This window comes from Nannospalax galili, unplaced genomic scaffold, assembly GCF_000622305.1.
Source record: "Nannospalax galili isolate Female #2095 unplaced genomic scaffold, S.galili_v1.0 scaffold632, whole genome shotgun sequence".
Lineage (NCBI taxonomy): Eukaryota > Metazoa > Chordata > Mammalia > Rodentia > Spalacidae > Nannospalax > Nannospalax galili.
Genome location: NW_008332816.1, coordinates 668,704 through 693,520, shown reverse-complemented (window position 1 = coordinate 693,520; position 24,817 = coordinate 668,704). Strand labels below are relative to the sequence as shown.

At 45.2% G+C, this 24,817-nt stretch overlaps 1 protein-coding gene across 1 annotated transcript; it reads left to right on the top strand.

Moving 5' to 3' along the window:
• The first annotated feature begins 1,411 nt into the window (after positions 1-1,411).
• Vstm1 (V-set and transmembrane domain containing 1) lies at positions 1,412-17,829 on the top strand. Its single transcript, XM_029560909.1, has 7 exons — positions 1,412-1,457; positions 6,994-7,029; positions 8,141-8,425; positions 10,693-10,986; positions 14,266-14,304; positions 17,576-17,710; positions 17,798-17,829. The coding sequence occupies exons 1-7, from the start codon at positions 1,424-1,426 to the stop codon at positions 17,827-17,829; spliced, it is 855 nt and encodes a 284-aa protein (XP_029416769.1). The 5' UTR covers positions 1,412-1,423.
• The last annotated feature ends 6,988 nt before the right edge of the window (positions 17,830-24,817 follow it).

Below are 24,817 nucleotides of genomic sequence, written 5' to 3'. Positions count from 1 at the left end.
GAATGGACAGTCCTTTCAAGAAATGATGCTGGGGGTGCTGGAGAGATGGCTCAGAGGTTTAAAACAGTGGCTGCTCTTGCAGAGGACCCAGATTCAGTTCCCAGCACCCACAAGGGACTCACAATCATCTGCAACTCCAGTTCCAGGGGATACAACACCCATTTCTTGCCTCCTCAGGCTGTGCATGCATGTGGTGCACTTACATACATGCAGGCAAAACACTCAAACACATAAGCTAAAAAAATTCTTTTAAATGCCATTTCCTGGACTGGGAGTCATGGTAGACAGTTTGAGGCTCCACCTGCTTTGGAGGTTGGGGCAGGAGGATTGCTTGAACCCAGGAGTGTGTGACCATGGTATAGTGACATAATATGTCCCTGTCTCAATAGAAGAAGGAAGGAAAGAAGGGACAAAGGATGAGGGGGAGGAAGAGAGGGAAGAAAGGAAGGAAGGAGGGAGAGAGAGGGGGGCTCAACTTACTATATATTAATGGACTGATTTCAGAATTTTCCATGCTATTCCATTAATCTATTTTAAAATTTTAATTACATTTGTTAGTGTGTGTGTGTGTGTGTGTGTGTGTGTGTGTGTGTGTGTACATGGGCACATGCCATGGAGCTGGAGGAGGCGAAGGAGCACTGTGAAATGCTGTCGTCTGGACATGAAACAACTATTGTACTCATGAACACACAGCAGCTGTGACCTGCACACACAGAAAAGAGAGAAAGAATAGAAAGGAAGGAAGGAGGGAGGGAAGGGGGATGAGGTAGGGGAAGGAGGGAGGGAAGGGGGGATGAGGTAGGGGAAGGAGGGAGGGAAGGGGGATGAGGTAGGGGAAGGAGGGAGGGAAGGGGGATGAGGTAGGGAAGACTAGTTAGGGACAAGGAGGTTCACTGGAGTAAGGGGAAAAGAGAAAGTTATGGGGTGTGAATATGATGATCACAGCGCATTGTATACAAGTGTTTGTTTTCTTTTTAAGGCAGGGTCTCACTGTAGCCCCAGCTGGCCTGGAGCCCCATATGTAGACCAGGCTGGCCTCAATCTCACAGAGATCCACCTACCTCTGCCTTCTGGGTGATAGGATTAAAAGTGTGTGCTACTACACCTGACTACAAGTATGAACTTTTTAAAAATTAAATATTTTAAAGTCTTAGGTAAGATTTTGGATAAGCAGGCAGGTCTGGGGTGGATGGAGCTGCATATAGGCTCCAGGGGAAGATGTCATCATCATCAATGGCTTCTTGCTTCCTGGGTCATTTGCAAGAAGGAAATTGTGCAACCGGTGGTGCAGACAGCCAAAGTGGCAGAACAGAACCTCCACCTACTCCAGGGTCAAAGTGAGCAGGGAGAGATCTGTAGACGCCTCCTGCCCCGCATCTCCTGAGAGCAGACGGCGGGAACTGGACTCAGCAGACGTCAAGCAATGGAAGCCGAGCTCTTATGCCTGCTTTTCCTCAGTGAGTCTCCAGGGCTGCGGCAAATGCTTAGATGGGTGAGAAAAACTCATGGGGGTGTCAAGATGGTGAGTTGTGGACATGCAAAAATGAGGGTGTCCATGTGTGGGCACGAGAGGCTGGGGGTCTCATATACATCAGTGTTGCTGTCCACACCTAAGGACCTGAGACACAGGTTTGTGGAGATGCTGTGTTTACCGCAAGAAGTCCAAGCTCCATGGCGTCTCTGAGCCTCCCCTCCGGACACCGCCATCTTGCCTAGCTATTCCATAACAGATAGAGGCTGGGGTGCAGAAACTGCCAACTGTGGGGCTGTAGGTAAGACACAGATTTTTCCAACTATCCCCATGCTTGGGCCGATTTTAACATCCTCATTAGAACCTACCTCAGGGTGTAAGAAGGAATACTGGATTATTGACTTGACCCCATCACACGCAGCTCCCCTTACTGAACCTCCAGTTCCTCTGTGGTGCAAGAGAGGTGTGGGGGACATCAATACACCACGTCTGTCTGATTCCTTCCTCTTTTTCTGGTCATGGCCTTCCCTCCAGGCTGATGCACCTCCCCTGTGCACAGATGGGCTTTAGATAGCTGTTGGCCCACTGTACCCCTTAACCTCCAGGACAGAGTGAACCAGGTGATGGGGAAATAGCCTGATACACAGTGTTGGTTTACTGCAACTGCTGTACCCAAGAGCTTCCAACCTGCTGGCTTGAGACAACGGAAATTATGTTCTCACAGTTACAGAGACCAAGGTGTAGGCAACATTGCGTTGCTTCTGATGGACACAATGGAGATCCTGTTCTGTGCCCTCTTGGTTTGTACTTTCTGGTAGCAACTGGCAATGCCTAGTATGTTTTTGTTCGTTCTCTCTCTCTCTCTCTCTCTCTCTCTTCTCTCCTTCCTTCCTTTTTTCTTTCTTATTACTGTTGTTTTTAAATTAAAAAACATTTATTTTTATTTTATGTGTAGGAGTGTTTTATCTGTAAGTCCACCGTGTGCGTGCAATGCATGCAGAGGCCAGAAGAGGGCGACAGACACTTTGAGATTGGAATGAAGGTCCTTGGTAGCTGCTGGGAACTGTGACCCTGGGTCTTTTTAAGTGCAGCCAGTGTTCTTAAATACTGAGTCATCTGTCCAGCAGCACTTGTTTAATTTTTTTTTTTGCATTTTGATTTATTTTGGGGGAGGCCACAATGTCACAGAACATGTATGGGGGTCCGAGGACAACTTTTGGGAGTCAATGCTCTTTTTTTTTTTTTTAAGCAGGTGAATCCTGATGGCTGAACTCAGGTCTTCAGGCTTAACCAGCAAGTACACTTATCCACTGGGCTAACTCATCAGTCTTTACTGTTCCTTATCTTTGAGGCAAGATCTCCTTGTATAGCCCTGCCTGGCCTGGAACTTGCTATGTAGACCAGGATGGTCTTGACCTTGTGGCAATCTCCTGCTCCAGCCTCCAACGTGCTGGGATTACAGGTGTGTGCCACCACGTCTCTCCGTTGGCATTCTTTGACCTGTAGGAGCAACACTGCCTAAGTCTTTGTGGATGCCCTCCCTCTGTGCCTCTTCTCCTTTTGTTTAAAAAATATCTTATTAATTACTATTTTTTATGTGTATGAATGTATTGCTTGCATGTGTGTAAGTGCACCTATGTCACACAATGCCTGTAGAGGTCAGAAGAGGGCATCAGAACCCCTAGAACTGGAGTGATTGATGGTTGTTAGCCACCATGTCAGTGCTGGGAATTGAACCCAGGTCCTTTGCAAGAGCAGCCAGCTCTCTTAACCACTGAACCATCTCTCCAGCGCCCTATTTTTTGCTTTATCCATTGAGTCCAATTAGTGCTGTCCATATGCCTAAGGGTGAGGCCATCCACTGGGGTATGGTTAACCTACCAGCTGCCACATCCCTAGAGAAGAGTGACTCTCCCTTCTCAGCTGCCATCAACGGTCAATAGCTCCTCAGCTAGAGGTGGTGATAGTCGCCCCCCCTTCCTCATTCATTCTGTCATTTTGAACCTGCTTGATCTTGTGCAGGTAACCACAGCCGCTGTGGTTCATATTAATCTTGATGAGAGAAGGTAGAAGTACATTGATTTTTAAACAGTTATTGAAGAAAACATCACATAAAACCAGCCAGGGGTTGGAGAAATGGCTCAGCAGTTAAGAGCACTGGCTGCTCTTGCAGAATTCTTGTGGAGTCTCAGCATCGACATGGCAGCTAACAACCTTTTGTAACTTCAGTCATCCATAACTACAACTCCAGGGAAATTCAATGCCCTCTTCTGACCTCCTCAGGCGTTGCACGACACAGGTATGCTTACACACACACAGGCAATACATTCACACACTTAAAATCAAAGTAAAGTATTTTTTAAAACCAGCCTTTTTTTTTTTTTGGTCTTTTTGAGACAGGGTCTCCCTGTATTCCCAGCTGTCCTGGAACTCACTATGTAGACAGGGCTGGCCTTGAACTCACAGAGATCAGCCTGCCTCTGCCTCCCAAATGCTGGGACTAAAGGTGAGAGCCACCATGCCTGGCTGAACAGCCACTTTTAAAGTATACATGTCAATAACAGTGCATTCACAGTTTTGTGTGACCAATGCCTCTATCTGCTCCAAAAACTGTCATTACTCCTCCAGAAACACTGTCCTCCTTAGCAATCTCTCTCTCACCTCCTCCTTCTGCTCTGGCACCCACCACTCAGCTTTCTGTCTCTCTGGATCTGCATAGTCTGGTTAAGGCACAGGGCACAATCATACAGTGTATGACCTCTGGCACCTCATTTCTTTTACTTAGCATAATGTTTCTGAAGCTTGTCTTCTTGCCTTCACCTCCCAAGCACTAGGATTATTACGATTGTGCACTGCCATACCCAGTTTACGCAGTGCTGAAGATGGAGTCCCAGGGCTTTATGCTAGGCAAGCCCTCTACCAACTGAGCCATATCCCTAGGCCTGAATGTAAAAGCAAGATCTGAGGAAAGTCTGAAGAGATAATACCCGGGAAGCCTTTGCCACCTGTGGTGGTTTGAATGAAAATGTGCCCCATAGGCTCCAAGTGTTTGGACATTTTGTCCCCAGATGATGGTGCTGTTTTGGGAGGTCTTAGAAGGTGTGGCTATCCTGGAGGAAGCACGTCACTGGGGGTGGGCTTAGAGAGTTGTTAAGCCTTGCCAGATCTCCAGTTACTCTCTTGCTTCCTGTGCCTGCTGGAAGATGCAGAGCTTAGCTTCCGCTCCTCTTCTCCAGCCACAGATGCCCCATGCCTCCCTGCCAAGATGGGCTGTAATTTTCCTGGAACTGTAAGCTCAAATAATAAATTCTTCCTTCTATAAATTGCTTGGGTCAGTGTTTCTATCACAGCAATACAAAAGTGACTAATATACCACCTATCAGTTATGGCTACTCTGTGTTGAACAGCTTCAGGTGTCAATTTGACACCCCTGGGAAGAGGGACCCACTGGGGAATTTCCTCTATTGGATTGGCCTGTGGCCATGTCTGTGAGGTATTTTCTTGATTGTTAAGTGATATGGAAGGGCCCAGCCCACTGTGGGTGGTGCCACCCTCTGGGCAGGTGGTCCTGGGTTGTATAAGAAAGCAGGCTGAGCAAAGGCCAGAGGCACAAGCCAGTAAGCAGCGTTCCTCCATGGTCTGTTCTTCAGCTCCTGCCTCCAGGTTTCTGCTCTCCTTAAGTTCCTAACTTGGAACTTAATGATGGACTGTGAGTTGTGAGCCAAATAAACCATTTCCTCCCCAAGTTGTTTTTGGTCCTTTATCACAGCAATAGAGAAGTTAACTAGAACACCTTGTCTTTTAAAAAATTATTGAATTTTTGCAATTTTTGTACAATATAGTTTGATAGTAATTAGATCCCCTCCCCTACCTATACCTCCCTCCACTGCCCCCACCCTAATGTACTCTCTTATTTGTATACTATGGCCTATAAAGTTTGATTTGTGTTCCCAAATGTCCTTTAATTGCCAGCTTCACACAGCCTAGAGTCATCTGAGAGGAAAGCTTCAATTGAGGAACTGCCTAGTTAAGAAACAAGAAGTAGACACCCTAAACCATTCTGGTGGCTCTAGAAAAATTCCGGAACCAAATCCCGAGACTAGTGTTCCATTTCCCACAAGGCTTTAGGATATTCCCTTCCCAGGGGAGAATCTCAAGGTCACAGAACAGAAGAGGTGGGGCAAATTGCAGGTAAAAATCACAGTAAGATGACTTGTGGGGTGTGTGTGTGTGTGTGTGTGTGTGTGTGTGGTGCGTGTGTGTGTGTTCAAATCTGTGTGCATGTGGAGGCCAGAGGTCAATGTCGAGTGCCTTTCTTGATTGCACTCCCATCTTATTTCTTGAGACAGGGACTCTCACTGGACTCGGTGCTCACTGACTGGCCTGGCTGGTCAGCAAGCTCTCAGATTCATCTATCTCTGCCCAGCCCCTGGAACTAAAGCTCCAGGCCCACACCTCCATGCCTAGACACCTGATCCCCAGCTGGCAAGGCCGCTGGGAATGGATATTGAGGGTCATAGCCTGATCTTGTTTCCACCTGCTTCCTGATCCGCCAGGTTGGGAACAAGTCATGCTGTGAGCTCTCCCCACCATGACTTCCCCAAGATACAGTGGGCTGTAATCTCCTGAATATTGAACCCAAATAAACCTTTCCTCTGTGACGTTCTTTCTGTCAGATACTTGGTCACAGAAATACAAGAGGTAAACCTGTACTCATGGGGGAAAATGAATCTAACATAGAACTAATAAGCCATGACATCAGTATAACTTTGTTCTGTGTGGTAGAGGAGTAAGTTCTAACAAACGTATTTGATGAGAACCCTGTATTCTACTAACAATAAGCCTAATAAGTGTGCTTGTTGACATATGTAGGAATGACAATTAGAACTTTGTAGTAAAGGTTTTAAGGATTTAGCCTGATGAGCCTCTCCTTTAGACTGGTTTAAAAGCTGTAAGAAGGAAGGACTTTCTACTCTGAGCTTTAAGCTGTTACGGGACAACACAGACAAACCCACAAAAACCACAGTCTGTGAATACCTTGGAGAAAGCTGCCTCTTGCAGTGGTCTTGAGGGAGCACCTACTCCAATGTGCCTTATTTGTTAAAATAGCTAAGATTGTACTGCAATTAGCAATATATCATGTTACTATGGAATGCCACACCACACACTTGCCTGAAGTATCTGCTTTTTTTGTAAAAGTACTGGCTGTTTAAATTTTCTATAGCAGCCTAAGGGGCATGCACACTTCAGCACTGGAACTCTCAAATCCACCAATATTTTACTGCCAAAAGATGATGTAAAAAATCCTATAAAAACCTGTATGTATTGCTGGCCCATGCCTCAGTTTCTCTGGGGCATATCCCAGTCTGAGTCCCATATGTAATAAAGGATAAATTGCTCCCCTTCCTGAGTATGATTTGGTTCCTCATGATTTAATTCCTGTAACACTGCTTTACTCCAGGAGGGCATGTTTCTATTCAGAGAGAGCTATGCACAGTCTCTCACTGTGGTTTCTCTTCCAGGGCTATGCTTGGGCTATGAAAATGAGGAAAAGAATGGTGAGTTTCCTCCCACATAACCTCTGTGTCCATGACCCCGTTTTAGTTACTTTTCCTGTTGCTGTGATAAACTATCCTGACAAAGCAACTTAAGGGAAAAAGGATTTGTTTTCAGCTCACAGTTGGAAGTTACATCCCATCATGGTGGGGAAGCCAAACAACAGGAGTTTGAGGCAACCAGTCACATTGAATCCACAGTCCAACAGAGAGTGGGCCAATGAGATGGCTCAGTGAATATAAGTGTTTGCTGCCAAATCCACTGACCTGAGTTCAAGTCTCAGAACCCTCGTGGAAGGAGAGACTGATTCCTGAAAGTTGTACCTGCACGCACACGTACACACACACACACACACTTAAAAGCTATTTTAAAAACACTTAAATCTATTTAAAAAACAAAGAACAGAAATCCTTGTGCCTAGTTCACTTTCTCCTTTTCTAAAATAATTTTTAAAAATTTTATTTTTATTTTATGTGTATGAGTGTTTTGCCTGCATGTATGTAAGTGCACCATATGTGCGCAATACCTGCAGAGGCCACAAGAGGGTATCAGATCACCTGGAACTAGAGTTACAGATAGATGGTTGTTAGCCACCATGTGGGTGCTGGAAACCAAACCTTAGTTCTCTTGAAGAAAGCAAGTGTTCTTAACCACTGGATCATCTCTCCAGTCCCCTAAAAGAATTTTTAATACATTTACTTATGCATGTGGGAGAGGGGGTTAGACACATGCTACAACAAACATATGGAGGTCAGAGGACCCGTGAGAGTTGATTTGCTCCTTTCACCAGGTGGGTCCTTGGAATTGAACTAAGGTTATCAGGCTTGGCAGTAAGCACCTTTACCTGCTGAGCCATCTCCCTGATCCTCTCCTTTTGATATAGTCCAGGATCTCAGCCCAGGGCATGGTGTCACTCACAATGTGGATCTTCCACCTCAATGAACCTAATCAAGATAACCACCCACAAGCATGACCTGAGGCCAATCTCCCAGGCCGTTTTAGGTCTCCTCAAGTTGACAGTTGAGATGAACCATCATATCTTTAATCCTCAGAATCCTAGGAGGAGCTTCACTCATCATGATGAAAAGTCAACTAACTCCGAATTCTTTCCAGATAAACTTCCCAGACCCTTCCTCAGTGCCTGGCCCAGCTCTGTGGTCAGGCCCAAGAGCAATGTCACTCTGCAATGCTGGACTCATTTCCAGAATGTCACAGTCATGCTGGGGAAGGTGCATGACTCCGAGTACCAGCAAGAGCAAAGCTCAGTGGGAAGAGAGGCTGAGTTCCCCCTCACTGACCTGCAGCCTGAGGACGCTGGGGGCTATTTCTGTGCCTACAAGACAGCAGCTTCCCTTGAGTGGTCAAGACGGAGCCAGAACTTACAGCTAGTGGTCACAGGTGAGTAGGGAAGCCTCAGATATACTTCTTGTATGTTTTTATTATTATTACACTTATTTGTTGTGTGTGTGCTAATGCATATGTTGTGTGACACTATTCTGGGGGAGACGTGAACAAAAGTGCACTCACCTCAGATAGGAAACCAATGACAGACCGAAGTAAGGATACCACCAAAGCCCAACTTAGTGAATCAATGAGCTTTACTGGGATTACTTACAGGAGCTTGGATGAGGATTTACTTACAGGAGCAGAAATGACTCAAAGACAACTGCATCCCAAGGCCCACCCCAGCATGGGTGACAGCTCAAAAAACCAGGAAACCTGGAATGCACCACATAGCCTGCAGGCAGCTCAGCAGGTTGGAGAGTGTCCTCTCCAGGTAGCTAAGATGATTTTGCCCTGAGCCATCTCCCCAATCTTGCTCCTGTGTTACTACTACTACTACCACTACTACTACTACTACTACTACTACTACTACTACTATTATTATTATTATTATTAGTAGTAGTAGTAGTAGTAGTAGTAAGGCAAGATCTCATGTAGCCCAGGCTGGCTTCAAACTCACTATGCAGTTGGCCTCATGAACCTCTCTGATCCTCCCCCCTCACCTAAGTGCTGAGATTACAGGTATGTACCACTATGCCTGGCCTTTTTTTTAATTAAAATTTTTCATCAGCATACATTCCTTGTACAAAGTGGTGGATTTCGTAATGACATTTTTCATGCAAGTATATCATCCCATGATGATATCCACCCTTGTTACCCTTGTTGCCAAGAAACTGAGATTAGCCCAGGAGTCCCCAGGCTTGTGCCAACTCAACACTGCCCTCCTGGGAGGCTTTATTGGAAGCTTAGTGTTTGAAGTTCACACAGAGTTTACATATAAGTGCTCAAGGAGTCTAAAACACATAGGAATTTCTGCATCACCACAGTGAGAAAAGAGCACAGCACGCCTGGTCTGGTGACTGACCTCCTTTGATGCATGCACACACAGGGTGAGGGACGTGACCACCTGTTCCCAGCATTCCAGAAACAAGTGTCTTATCAGTCTTCTCCCCAGCATCCCAGGAGCAGACTCTCCCCACTGAAGCCTCTACATCAGCAAAGCCTGAATAATAAGTCTGTTAACTTTTCGTGAACAGTGCTATAAAATATAAACATATATAAATAATATGCAAAATAAATGTCATATATAAAAATAACAAATAAAATATTATTAGAAGTGTCAGTTAGTAGAAAATTTGATGTAGAGAAGGTCAACAGGTTGCATGTGAAAGGATTAAAGGGAAAGTTGTTCACTATCTCTGGAAATTAACTAACCCTGTTTTTTTTGTTTTTGTTTTTTTTTGTTTTTGTCTTTTTGAGACAGGGTCTCCCTGTAGCCCCAGCTGGCCTGGAACTCACAGAGATCCACCTGCCTCTGCTTCCCCGGTGCTGGGACTAAAGGCGTGTGCCACGATGCTTGGCTCTAACCCTGTTCCTTTAAGGTCAGCCATGCCCCAATATATTAAAGAATCAAATACAGAAAATAAAAGAGATCAATAAGGGGCTGAAGAGATAGTTCGGTGGTTAAGAGGATGTACTGCTCTTAAAGAGGCCCTGCATTCAGTTCCCAGCACCCACATCTGGCAGCTACAATACTTAGAGCTCCAGCCCAGAGGATCTAATGCTCTGTGCTGGAGTCCGTGGTCACTGCACTCATAGGCACAAACCCATACACAGACACTCATATAATTAAGAATAAGTCCTTTTCTTTAAAGACATGGTTGATGGGCTGGAGGGTTGCCTCAGTGGTTAAGAGCTCTGCCTGCTCTTGCAGAGGACCCAGGTCCTATCACCCACATGGTGGCTAACAACTAACTGTCCATAACTCTAGTTCCAGGGGATCCGACGCCCTCTTCTGGCCTCTGAGGGCATTGCGCACATGTGGTGCACTTACATACATGCAGGCAAAACATTCATACCTATAAAATTAAAAAAAAATATATATATATATATATTTGGTCTTTTTGAGACAGGGTCTCCCTGTAGCCCCAGCTGTCCTGGAACTTACTATGTAGACCAGGCTGGCCTTGAACTCACAGAAATCCATCTGCCTCTGCCTCCCGAGTGCCGGGATCAAAGGTGTGCTCCACCACACCCGGCAAAAATAAGTATTTTTTAAAAAGACGTGGTTGGCACAGAGCAATGATTGAGCTAGTCCCTAGCTGTGGAGGGAACGAGATTCCCTGGCCCTTCATTTACCTCCCTTGTCTTGTCCTCCTCAGGGTCACTCCAAGAACCCTCCTTGTCAGTCAAATCTACCTCTACGATGACTCCAGGGCACAGGACCCTCCATTGTCTGATTCCAAGCAATGGATCCGAGTGCTTCATGATTGCTTTGCTAAAAACAGGAATCCCAGAGCCACTGCAAACCAAGAAAGAAAGAAACAACCAAACTGATTTCATGCTCTGGAATGTGACGAGCAAAGACAGTGGAAACTACAGCTGCATTCACTACCAGTGTAACTGGCCTCACCTGGGCTCCTCCCCCAGCCACAGCCTGCAGATTTGGGTGACAGGTAAGGAGACACCTGACGTTGGACATATATCATGCATCATTGTCCGTTTTTCAGTCTCCATTAACCTATCCAGTCTTTCTTCCCACAAGGATGGTTTCTGCTTATAGAGATTAGGTGACCTCTCTGATGTCACATACACAATTAGCCTTACTTCCTGTTTATGACAGAGAACAAGAACCAGAAGAGTAACCAGTGTTCTCTGAGGGATGTAGGGAAGTGAGTGACCCAGTGTGGGACTCAGAGAACCCATCGCGTAGGAAAGTGTTGGAGACACAGTGCGGGCTGCAGGGAAGAGGAAGGAAATGAAGATAGCCCCATGGGAGGTCGTCATGGTGATTTGAAGTGACAAGAGGACTAGAAGATCATTTCTCCCTTCCTTCTTTCCAATAGTCCATCCTCCCAGCTGTCACTCTTCCTTCCTTCCTTTTATTCATTCACTTGTCCATTCCCTCTCGTCCACCCACCCATCCACTCCTTCTTCTCTATCATCCAACCATCCATCCACACATATCCAGACTTTTCCTCTGTCCCCATCCACCCATTCCTCTTTCTTATCCATTCATTCATCCATCCATTTTCCTCTCACCCATCCAACCACTCATCCATCTGCTCCCCTCTTCCTTCCTTCCTTCCTCCCTCCCTCCCTCCTTCCATTCCTCACTCCCTCCTTCCCTTCCTCCCTCCCTCCCTCCCTTCCTCCCTCCCTCCCTTTTGCACATCTACCCCCCTCATCCATGTATCCATCTATTCACTCCCCACATCCTCTCTTTTTTCCTCCCTCCCATCCTTTCCTTTATCTACCCACCCATCCATCCCTCTCTCACTCTTCCTTCCTACTCACCCCTACACCCATTCATTACCCTTCCATCCAGCCTGCCATCCATCCATCCAACCCTCACTCACCAACATCTCTCAGTTAACCACAGTTGCTTCCAGTGTGCCAAGCTGGTTATGTGAAGAGGGCATCAGAGACAGTTGTTAGATGCTGAGTGGATGCTGGGCACTGAACCCAGGTCCTCTGCAAGAGCAGCCTGTGCTCTTAACCACTGGGCCATCTCTCCAGTCCCTAGTAGCTGCGTTTTGTACAGTAGGACATTTTTCTTTAATTTAAAAAGTATTTGATAGGGGCTTAGTGGTTAAGAACACAGGCTGTTCTTGCAGAAGACCCGGGTTCAAATCCCAGAACCCACATGGCAGCTAACAACTGTCCGTAACTCCAGTTCCAGGGGATCCGACAGCCTCTTCTGTCATCTGCGGGCATTGCACGACATGGGTGCACTTACCTACATGCAGGCAATACACGCATACACATGAAATAAAAGTAATAAAAATATTTGATAAAGATTATACTCAAGATGCACACTATATAATGATTATTACAAACTGAACACATCCCTCAACACCCACACTGTTCAAGCAACCTTTAAATTCCCTGCACCCACATAAAAGCCAGGCATGGCTGAGCATGTCTGTAGCCCTAGTGCTGGGGAGCAGAGATGGGTGGATCCTGGGGGCTCTCTGGTCAGCTAGCCTAACCAAAATGGTGAGCTTCAGGTTCAGTGAGACCCTGTCTCAGAAAATAAGATGAGAAACTAGAGAAAGACATCTGTGTCTCCCTCTGGTCTCTGCATGCTGTGGCCAGGTATGTACACCCACATTATATACATGTGTACATAACACATGCACACACACACACATGCACACATACACACACACACGATCTTAAAAAGTCAAACTTATAAAAATGGAATAGAATGGTATATAAATTGATACTGTTGTTTTGAGATGAGACAGGGTCTCCCTGTAGCCCCAGCTGTCCTGGAACTCACTATGTAGACCAGGCTGGCCTTGAACTCACAGAGATCCGCCTGCCTCTGCCTCCAGAGTTCTGGGATTAAAGGCATGTGCCACCACACCCAGAGTCTTACTTATATTTTGAGGCATGTTTTTGAGATAAAAAGTCAGTGATTTTGAGCCAGTGAAGTGGCTCAGCAGGTAAAGATGCTTACTGCCACACCAGATGACACAAGTTTGATCCCCAAAACCCACATGATGGAAAAAGAGAACTGACTCCCTCAAGCTGTCCTCTGATTTCCACACGTACACATGTACATACACACAAATAAATAAATAAATAAATAAATTAAGTAAATAAATAAATAAAATGATTTTTTTAGAAAGAAACACTGATCTTAGTGGCGGGCTGGGTTTGCTGTTAATTAATTAAAAATTTAATTTTATGATACAGGGTTACATAAAGCTATTTTCTTTCTTTTTTAAAATATTTTATTTGTTATTTTTATTTTATGTGTATGAGAGTATTGCCTGCACGTATGTGAGTGCACCCGTGTCGTGCAGTGCCTTGGAGGTCAGAAGAGGGTTTCAGATTCCTCTGGAACTGGAGTCAAGGATGGTTCATAGCCACCATGTGGGTGCTGGGAATCGAACCTAGGTCCTCTGCAAGAGCAGTCAGTGCTCTTAACCGCTGAGCCATCTCTCCAGCCCTATAAAGCTATTTTCATGCAAGTACACAAAGTCATATATGTGTAGGGGACATGAAAGTAGAAACTATCTAGGGAAGCAAAGGGGACTAATGGGAGGGGAAGAGGAGGCAGGGGGAAGCAGAGTATGGAGGATGCTCAAAGTACATTGTACACATGCACAGATTTGCTGCTAAAGGGAGCACAGCAGTGCTTAAGTTACATTAGGAGATTTGGCTTTGGAACTTGGGAGAATGAGCCCAGCGAGACGGTTCCTCTGGTTAAGGTGTTTGCCAGCAAGCCCAATGACCTGAGTTCGAGCCCTGGGACCCACGAGGTAGAAGGAGAGAACTGACTCCACAAAGTTGTCCTCTGACCGCCAAACATGCACTGTGTTGCGTGTGTGTGCACACGCAGACACATACACACAAACAAACAAACAAATAAATGTTTTAAAATTCAGAAAGGGGCCTGGGTTGGAGAGATTGCTCAGTGGTTAAGAGCATTTGCTGCTCTTACAGAAGACCTGAGTTCAGGTTACCAGCACTCATAAGGCAACTAACAACTGTTCCTAAGTACAGTATCAGGTGATCTGATGCCCTCTTCTGGCTTCCTCAGGGATTGCATGCTCAGGTGTGCTTACATGTAGACAAAACAGTCATACACATAACATAAAAATAAATTTAAAATTTTCTAATTAAAAAATATTTTTAAAGAACTTGAGAGAAGCGTGGTAGCTCACACCCTCAGTGTTCTCATATAATCACTGGGATTCCTTCTGTTGTGTTCTGTTTTCTAGATGAGCCTAGTGTATCTGGAACACCCTCGCTAAAAACAGGTAAGATCATTAAAAGATGTTTGTCCTAAATAGGTCTGTTTCATGGGGCAGGGGCTCCTCTTTAAAGTGTGCAAGAACCACCTTGTGTATGCTTCCTTGATGTTACAGAGGGACTGTCAGGCTTTTAGGGGAGGGGAGGGGAGATGACCTTTAAGGTGCTTCCAGGATCTGGAAATGCTGGTGTATGAGACAACATAAAGGGAGGAAACGTCCATGTTTCATGATTAAAAAAAAAACAACAAAAATCTACAGTGGAGTTTTGTGAAGAATGAGGTGAATTTGAGAGCTTGGGACCTGCATAGTACAGGTACTTTGGGAAATGTGCAATCGAGGATCTTTTTATTATTTTATTTATTTTAATTTATTTTGGTCTTTTTGAGACAAGGTCTCCCTGTAGCCCCAGCTGACCTGGAATTCGCTATGTAGACCAGGCTACCAGTTTGAATCTCAAACTCAAAGAGATTCACCTACCTCTGCCTCCCAAGTGCTGGGATTTTATTTATTATTTATTTTTTTTCTTTTTTTGGTCTTTTTGAGGCAGGGTCTCCCTGTACCCCCAGCTGTCCTGGTACTCACTATGTGGACCAGGCTGGCCTTGAACTCACACAGATCCACCTGCCTCTGCCTCCCAAGTGCTGGGATTAAAGGCATGCGCCACCATGCCCGGCTATTTATTATTTTTGAGACAAGGTCTCACTATGTAGCCCTGGCTGACCTGGAACTCCTCATGTAGACCAGGTCGACCTTGAACTCACAGAGATCCACCTGCTTTTGCCTGCCAAGTGTTGGGATTTAAAAGGTATGTGCCACCACACCAAGGTATTTTTTTTTCAGGTCCTTGAGTGTTTTCCCCCCGAATGGATATTTTTAATTGAAACTTTGTGCATTTCATACAATATTTTTTGGTCTTTTTTGAGACCGGGTCTCCCTGTAGTACCAGCTAGCCTTGAATTCATAGAAATCCACCTGCCTCTGTCTCCCGAGTGCTGGGATTAAGGGTGTGCACCACCACACCCAGCTAAATACATCTTACCCTCCCTATCTGCACCCCTGTACCCCCCACTGGATTTCATGCATTCTGTCATTCATATTAAGGCCTACTGTGTTAAGTTTGTGTCCCCAGATGTTCCTCAGTGCAAGTTCATTCACTGGAGCCTAGTCAGCCTAGCTTGTGTCACTCCCTTAAAGAAGATCAATTCTTCCTCACCCAGCAGTGATCAGCTGCCAATAGTTCTTCAGCTAAGATTGGGGCCTGCTGCCCATTTCCCCAGTTCAATGCTGGATTTTTGTACAGTTTGAGTCTTGAGCATGCTATCACCATTGCTGTAAGTTCATATGAGCAAGTTCCCAGAAACCTGGAAAACTCCTTGTGGTCATCCACCAGCCCTGAATCTTACAATCTTTCTGCTTCCTCTGCCACAATACACCCATATTTTAAACTATTTATTTATTATTTTTATTTATGTGTGTGTGCATGTGCATGCCACAGCACTCCACCGTGTGGGTCCTCTCTCTCCACTGTGTGGGTCCTAGGAATCAAACTCGGGTTATCAGGCTTGGTGTCTGAGCCATCTCATTAGCCCTGAAAACATTTTTCTATTACTGTGATTTTATTTTGGTTTGGGGATAGCACCTCATTTTCTGGGCTGATCGCCAACTCTCCTCTCTCTCTCTCTCTCTCTCTCTCTCTCTCTATATATATATATATATATATATATATACACATATATGTATATATATGGATAAGGATAATCTCAAACTTCTGACCTTCCTGCCTCAACCTCCCTGGTGCAAGAATATACTAGTTAGTTTTGTCAACTTGACACAAACCTAGACATACCTGGATAGATGGTACCTCAACTGAGGGATTTCCTCCATCAGTTTAGCCTATGGGTGTGTCTGTCTGTGGGGCGTTTTCTTGATTGCCAATTGATGTGGGATGGGATGGGCCACTGTAAGTGGTGCCATCCCTAGTGGGCTGTATAAGAAAGGTAGCTGAGCAAGCCAGGGGAAGCAAGCCAGTAAGCTGTGTTCCTCATGATCTCGGGGTTAGCTCCTGCCTGCAGGGTCCTGACTTGAGTTCCTGCCTTGACCATCCAGTGAGGAACTGTGACCCAAGAGCTGCAAGATAAAATAAACTCCTTCTTCAAGTTGGTTTGGGTTTGTGTTCTATCACAGCAACAGATACCAAACTAGGGCCAAGGATTACAGGTGTGTGCTACTGTACCTGGTTTATTCAGTACTGGAGATGGACCCCAGGGCTTTGTACATTCCAGGCAGGCATTCTATCAACTGAACTACATCCCCCAGTTGAGAACATTCAAAAACTCTCAAGTTTTTAAAAGCAGTAAATAATAATTTATTTCTTACTAGTGCCTATGTATGAATAGTCAACTAAAACTATCTTCAGAGGTGTATTAGTTACTTTCTGTTGCTGTGATAAAGCACTGTGACCAAGGGAACTTAAGGAAAAAGAGTTTATTTTAGCTTATGGTTCCAGGTTCCAGAGGGATTAAAATCTGTCATGGCAGAGAGGCCTGGTTGGCAGGAGATGGCAGTAGGCCAGAAGAGGGTGTCAGATCCCCTGGAGCTAGAATTACAGACGATTGTGATCCACCCATGTGAGCCATCCAGTGTGGGTTCTGGGAATTGAGCTCGGGTCCTCTACAAGAGCAGTACATGCTCTTAACCACTGAGCCATTTCCAACTCCTAGTCTTTGTTTTGTTTTTGTGGGTTTTTTAAAAAATATTTTATTTATTACTTTTATGTGTATGAGTATATTGCCTGCATGTGTGTAAGTGTACTGGTGTGTAGTGCCTATGGAGGTCAGAAGAGGGTGTCAGATCCCCTGGACCTGGAGTTATGGATGGTTGTTAGCCACCATGTGGGTGGTGGGAACTGAACTCAGGGCCTCTGCAAGAGCAGCCAGTGCTCTTAACCGCTGAGTCCTCTCTCCAGCCCCTGTGAGTTTCTTTAGACAGGGTCTTACTACATACCTGAGACTGGCCTGAAACTTACTACGCAGCCAAAGATTGATCTTGAGCTCCTCCCGCCCCAACTCCTGAGTGCTGGGATCACAGGCCTGTGTCACCATACCCAGCTTGTCTGGCTCCTTTTAACAATTCCTCTAGACTGTATCAGTGTGTTTAGAGAGTCAAACTGATCGTCTGACTTGGCTCACAATGAATGACCACATTTATTGTCTGTCCCTCTCCATCTATACCAGCATGTATATCTGATGAAGTGGTTGTTACTATCTTCCTTGTACAGACAGAGTGGGGGGAGATGAAGGAAATCCCCCCGAACCAGCAGACACTGGCCGCATCTTCCTTGCTACCTTCAGTTGCCTCTGCATCTCTCTCCTCTTCATCTCCATCTTCCTCATCTACAGATGCACTCAGCGCGGTGAGTTCAGAGAGCCATTCAGCGAAGCTGGGGGAGGAGAGGGAGAGATATCTCAGGAGATAACTTCCTCCTGGTATCTTTTTATAGGTTCGTCACATGAAGAATCCCCCAAGAGGTAGATGGGTGCACAGGCCTTGCGAGTTTCGTGCCCCCCACTAGCTCCTACTCCATTCTTCACAAAGTCCATTTGAACATCAGTGGTTGCCATGCCCAGCCTCACCTGAGCCCCCCACCCCAGCCCATGCCCATTACTTCTCACCTCCCCTAATCACCTCCCCTAAGTCTAAGTCTCCTCTCTCTCTCTCTCTCTCTCTCTCTCTCTCTCTCTCTCTCTCCCCCCAAATTTCCCAGGCAGGAGCAGGAGGCAATAGGTAAGTGATAAAGTGTAAGAAAATCATGAGAGGGGCTGGAGAGATGGCTCAGTGGTTAAGAGTGCTTGCTGCTCTTCCATAGGACCAGAGTTTGGTTCCCAGCACCCATACCAGGTGGCTTACAACCATCTCTATCTGTAGCTCTGGGAGATCTGGCACCCTCTTCTGGCCTCTGCAGACACCTGCATACATGCGGCATATACTCACACAGACACACAAACATACACAATAAATAAAAATTTCAAATCTTTAAAAATTTTTTTAAAAAATGTGGCATATATACAATGGATGTTTTCAGCCATAAAGAAGATGGTGCGGTGGTGCACGCCTTTAATCTCAGCACTCGGAAGGCAGAGGCTGGTGGCTCTCTGTGACAATGAGGCCAGCCTTGTCTACATAGTGAGTTCCAGGCCACCTAGGGCTAAGGTGTCTCAAAAAACAACAACAACAACAACAACAACAAAAAACCAACAACAACATAAAAAAAACCCAAAGGCATGGTGTTTTCAGGAAATTGGATGCAAATGGAGATAATCATACTAAAGGGAATTTAGTCTCAGAAAGAAATATCTTGTATGTTTCCTCTCAGTCTTGTTTCCTCCACTTTATAGAGAAACCTAAAATCATGTATGTATATATGATGTAAAGGTAGGAGTGAAATTGGGTTATAAGGGAGACTAGTTGGAAGGGAAGGGAGAGAAAGGTAGGGAGGTATGGGGGGAATGTGCTTAATGTGTGTGCTTTATAAACGTATGAAAGTGTCCTTATGAACTCATACCATGTCTGAGGAACACACAATGAGAATATAAAAAAACAAATCTGTGGACTGATCTCTCGCTCTCCCGCCCCTTCCTCCCCTACAGATTCATACAATCAGGAAAGCACATCTTTCTCGGTGAGTGTGCCCCCTCCCCCGGTCCCCAGGTATTAACCCCCCGCCCACCAAAGCTGGTCAGGAACATCTCCTGCTTTCATACTGGGTTTTATAGATGCCCCCAGCTCACACATCTGGCATGTTATAGGTGCCCCCAGCTCACACATCTGGTATTTTATAGGTGCCCCCTCACAGAGCTTGCCAGCATACTCTTTGAATTCCAAAGTATAATAGCTGGATTCCAGGATGTTTTGTGCTTATCACCCATGTGGTCTAAGATAAATTACACAGTCCCTAAGATTTGGCCCCTCCATTTCCTGTATCTAATGGAAATCAAAATCTCTCTTTAAAAGATCTATGCAAGCCCAGCATTGTCATTAGTGTAAAAGATTTGTCAGAGAGCAGACAAGATGGCTCAGCGGGTAAACGCTCTTACTGCCAAGCTTGACTTCAGTCCCTCGGATCCACATGGTAGAAGGAGAGAACCAACTCCAGAAGTTGTCCTCTGACCTCCACAGGTGTGCTGCGTGGTATGTGTGAGTGCGTGTGCACGTGCACAGACACACACACAAATGAATAAATTATGCAATTTAAATATTTTTATTTTTTATGTGTATGAGTGTTCTGCCTGCAGGTATGTGAGTGCACCTGTGTCGTGCAATGCCTTGGAGGTCAGAAGAGGGCTTCAGATTCCCGTGGAACTGGAGTTAAGGATGATTCATAGCTGCCACGTGGGTTCTGGGAATCGAACTCGGGTCCTCTGCAAGAGCAGTCAGTGCTCTTAACCGCTGAGCCATCTCTCCAGCCCCTATTTTTATTATCATGTGCATGAGTGTTTTGCCTGCATGTAAGTGCACCCATGCATGCAATACCTGAGAAGACCAGAAGAGGGTGCTGGATCCCCTGGACTGGACTTAGAAAGGATTGTAAATCACCGCATGGGTGCTGGGAATGAGACCCAGGTTCTAGAAAGAGCAGCAAGTGCTCTTAATTGCTGCACCAGCTCTCCAGCCCCAGCTGTAAATATTTAATGTTACAATTCAGTGTGTTTGGCGATAACTATATGCCCATGAAACCATCACATCATTATATTTTTTTGAGATGGGGGTGTCTCATGTAACCCAGGCTGACCTTGAACTCATTATGTATGTATGCATGCATGTGTGGGAATATGTTTATGTGTGTGTTCATATGTGCACAGGAATGTGTGTGGGGTGTGCTAATGCACAAATGTGCTTGTGCATGTGGAGATCAGAGGTCAACCTCAAGTGTTATTCCCCATGAGCTGTTCACCTTGTTTTTTTCCTTTCTAATATATTTTATTACATTTATTTGAGTATGTGCATGATGTGTACATGCATATGCATGCCATGGTGCATGTGAAGGTCTGAGGATGACCTGCTGGAGTTGTCTCTCCTTCAACCATGTGGGTCCTAGGGATTAAACACAGGTCACCAGGCTTGGTGGCAAGTGCCTTTACCTGCTGAGCCCCTTGCCAGACTCCCACCTTGTTTATTGAGGTGGAGTCTCTCACTGAGACCCAGGGTTTGATGATTAGGCTAGGCTTGCTGACCAATGAGTCCCAGGCATCCTCCTGTCTCTACCTTCCCAGTGCCACACACACACACACACACACACACACACACACACACACACCACAAGCATGTTCCGCATTTCTGTCTTTTTTACATCAGCACTGGGGATCAAACTCAGGTCTTCAAGCTTGCACAGCAAGCACTTTACTACTTGAGTCATCTCCCCAGTCCCTAAACTGGTCTATTTTCAAGGCATCAACTAACAAATTTCTTATTATAACAATAATATATCATAGTGACATGACGTTTCATGGTCATAGCTGATAGCTTCTATTTTCAAAGCTACACATTTGTTCTAATTTTTCCCCATTTATTTTTTCATTTGCCTTCATTTTTACAAACAGTCACAACCAATTGGTTTTATAGCCAAAACCCTCACACTCTCTGAGGCACAGGTGTTCTAGAATTTGGTGGCTCAGCAGAGCTTTCTACAGAGCATCCTTCATCTACACTGCCCAATGCAACAGCAACAGTACAAATGATGATCGTGTACTTGCAATGCATCAGGGCTAAGGACCTGCTTGTTTAGTTTAAATAACAAAGTGTAAATTTAAATAGCATGAGGGCTGGAGAGATGTCTCAGTGATTGAGAACCCTTGTTTCTTCCAGAGGACTGGGGTTAGGTTCCCAGCCAACACGGTGGCTAACAACTGTCCATAACTCCACTTGCAGAGGATCCAAATGCCCTCTTCTGGCCTCTTTGGGCATTGCATGCATATGGTGCACTTGCATGCAGGCAAAATACACATAAACATAAAATAAAAATAATAGATATTTCTTTAAATTTAAATTGTCATACGTAATCACCATATGGGGGCACTTGACTCTAAATACCTGTATCTATCTGTCTGAGTGCCATTTTCTGTTGCTGCGATACAATACCCTAACCAAAACAACTTAAGGGAGAAAGGGTTTACTTTGGCTCACATTAGTTCACCACAGCATCAAAGCCAGGGTGGGGAGAGAATGCATGCCTGCCTGCCTACTCCTTGACTCATGTCCTCCACTCTTACATAGTCCAGGACCCAAAGCAAGGACTGCTGCCATGCACAGGTCTGGGTCAATGATGCAATCATGACTGCCCCCCGCTCAAACATGCCCACAGGCTAACCTGGTCTAGACAGTCCCTCACTGAGACTTTCTTCCCAGGAGATTCTAAATTGTGTCAAGTTGACAATGAATGCTAACTATCACATCGTCTCTTTTCCCCAAAGAGTGAAGAGCCCCCGGGTGTGACCCACGCCGAGCTAGATATCCATGTGTCTTCTGAGGTAGCCTTTGTCCCTGTTGAGGAGCCCCCAGGATCCTGTGACTGTGCAGTAGTGGAAGCAGAGGGAGGGGACCCAGTGCAGGAAGGTGGAGATGGCTGAGGTGGCTGGAAACATCCAGATCCAGATGGCTCTGTACCTCCTTGTTAATAATCTGTATGGATAAATTGAGCTTCTCATTTCCAATCTGATTTACTCATGGATTACCCAAGCCCAGGAACTCCATCCCACTATCTCAGCTCCACATGCCTCCCTAGAACAATTCATGGAAATACCAAGTATTGATCCACTATCAGCAAATAGTCAATGGGCACCTTCAGGAAGTAAAGCAAGGAAAAGAAAATGGTGAAGTGGGGTCTGGGGATTTAGCTCAGTTGGTAGACAACTTGCCTGGTGTACAGAAGGCCCTGAGTTCGAGCTTCAACATCACATAAACTAGATGTAGTGGAGCATTTCCATATTCCAAGCCTTCAGGAGGTAGAGACAGGAGGTTCAGAAGTTCAAGGTCATGGTCATCCTTGGCTACATAGTGGGTTCAAGGTCAGCCTGGGAGTCATTTAATATTGTCTCATTCTCCCCCAACCCCCTCAAAAAAGAGCAACAACGACCTACTGTATATTTCAAACATCACCAAATGAAGACGTTGGGAAATTCAAGTTTGTTTTTGGTCACAGAGTCAATCAAGTTCTGTCTCAAGAAAAAAGATGGTAGAAAAAATAAGGTCAAATGGATTCAATTCAATGATCTGTCTTATAAAATGATAGAAAATAGAGAAAAATATGAACATTAGCAATAATTATGTAGAAATAAGTGTATTTGTCATAAATACAAGTGCTTGGTCATAACTGAATGGTCTTTATTTTTGTTTTTGAGATAGGGTCTTGCTATGTTGCCTTGGTTGGTCTCAGACTCTTGGGGGGGTCCAAGTGATTCTCCTGCCTCAGTCTCCCCACAGAATGGTCAATGTAAACTAAGTGTATTCAATTGTGATGGAAGAGAAATAATTTAAGAAATATATCAAATGTTGTTAGTCAACTTTTGAAGACTTTGTCTAAAAGGGGCAGTGTAGGCAAAGCACCCACATAGCTTGTTCCATTGACATATATAAATGACGCAGAGTTGGTATGCCAGGGAAGGGATACTTAGGTGTTTTGTTCTCTGACATATCCTGAATACCCATTACAATACCTTCAATGTAAGAATTTGATAAATGACTGTTAAATAAATGGGAAAAATTAATTTTTTTCTCTTTGCTTCCATAGCTCTCAAAAATTACTGGATGAGGGATAGGGGTAAAATTCAGTGGGAGAGCACCTGCCTAGAATCCCTCAGTGAGAGGCTGGAGTAGATTGTAATAGAGTGCTTGCCTAGAATCCCTCAGCAATGGGTTGGGGCATGGCACAGTGGTAGAGCTCCTCCTTAGGAAGCCCCAGTGAAGGTCTGGGAGCACGGCTCAGCAGTAGATACCTGCCTAGAATCCGCCAGTGAGGGTCTGGGAGCACGGCTCAGCAGTAGATACCTGCCTAGAATCCACCAGTGAGGGTCTGGGGACATGGTTCAGCAGTAGAGCACTTGCCTAGCATGTACAAAGCTCTAAGTTTGATCCCCAGCACTGGGAACATATTACCTGCACACACACACACACGCACACACACACACACACACACACTGGATATACATAAAGTTTGGAATATGGCTCTAGTGTGATTAGTTTAAAACATTGGGTAGGAATAAACATGTATAGGCTAACTCTGCTCATGGTCCCTGTGAGTTTTTTCTGACACCACATAGAGATGAAAAATTGTCCTCAGAGAGGTTCATGTGATTGCCAATTAGCCAGGCATCCCATAAACACAAAGTAGCTCAAAGCACAAGTCATGAAGGCAGATAGTCAACTGTGAAGTAATAAAAACAACTTTAGGGTAACATGGCTACTAAGTAGGTAAATGTTTTTGGTTCACGATTGTAAGTTTTTTGATTCATTTATTTTTATTTTATGTGTGTGAGTGTTTTGCTTGAATGCAAGTGCACCCCTGTCATGCAATCCCAAGGAAGCCAGAAGAGGATGTCAGGTCCCTTGGAACTGGAGTTATGGTGGTTGTTAGCTGTCATGTGGGTCCTGGGAACTGAAACTGGATCCTCTGTAAGAACAGCCAGTGCTCTTAACTGCTGAGCCATCAATCCAGCCTCTCATGATTCTTTTTATAAGATTTATTTTTTATTTTGTGTATGTGTGGGGGTGGACATGTGCACATGAGTACAGTGCCCATGGAGGCCAGTAGAGGGTATCAGAGTCCTTGGAACTGGAGTTACAGGTGGTTGTGAACTGCCCAATATAGGTGCTGGGAGCTAAACTCAGGTCGTCTGCAAGGGCAGCCAGTGCTCTTAGCCACTTAGCCAATTCTCCAGCCCCTAATGTTATCTCTTTAGCATTCTTCCCCGCCTGTTTGGACCAGTACTGTGTCACATCCTGAATGATGGTATTGGGAGAGTCAAAACTGTTGGAGAAGCATGTAAAATTTGAGGCCATGATGGCACACTCTAACAGTGACCTTTCCTGTTGCTGTCTCCAAGTATCTCCCAAGAAGTAGCTGACGGTTGTGTGGCAAGAGGAAGCAGAGACTGAAAAAGCTTCATAAAGCGACAAAAGCAAAGGCTGGTGCCTTTCCCCACCTGGGCTTGGTACAGCAAACACAGCATGCTCAAGCCAGTTTGCAGCTGAGGACTGGGAGCCCCTCCCCACTTTGGCTTCCTCTAATGAACAGAGCACGCACAAAAAAAGCCACCACATACAAACATAGGCTATAAATGTCCTATGAAGTCTTGAGATTTGTGGCCTGTCACTTTTGGAGGTATGCTCTTCCCTGCTCAACAACCCACTTCCACGCTTTGGGGTGTTTTCCCTTTCTTAGTAAACCATCTCTATTTCCAACCACGTGTTATTGGAACAGTTCTTTGTCCTAGGACACGAGCTGGGGCATGAGCTCCTTGAATCCGGA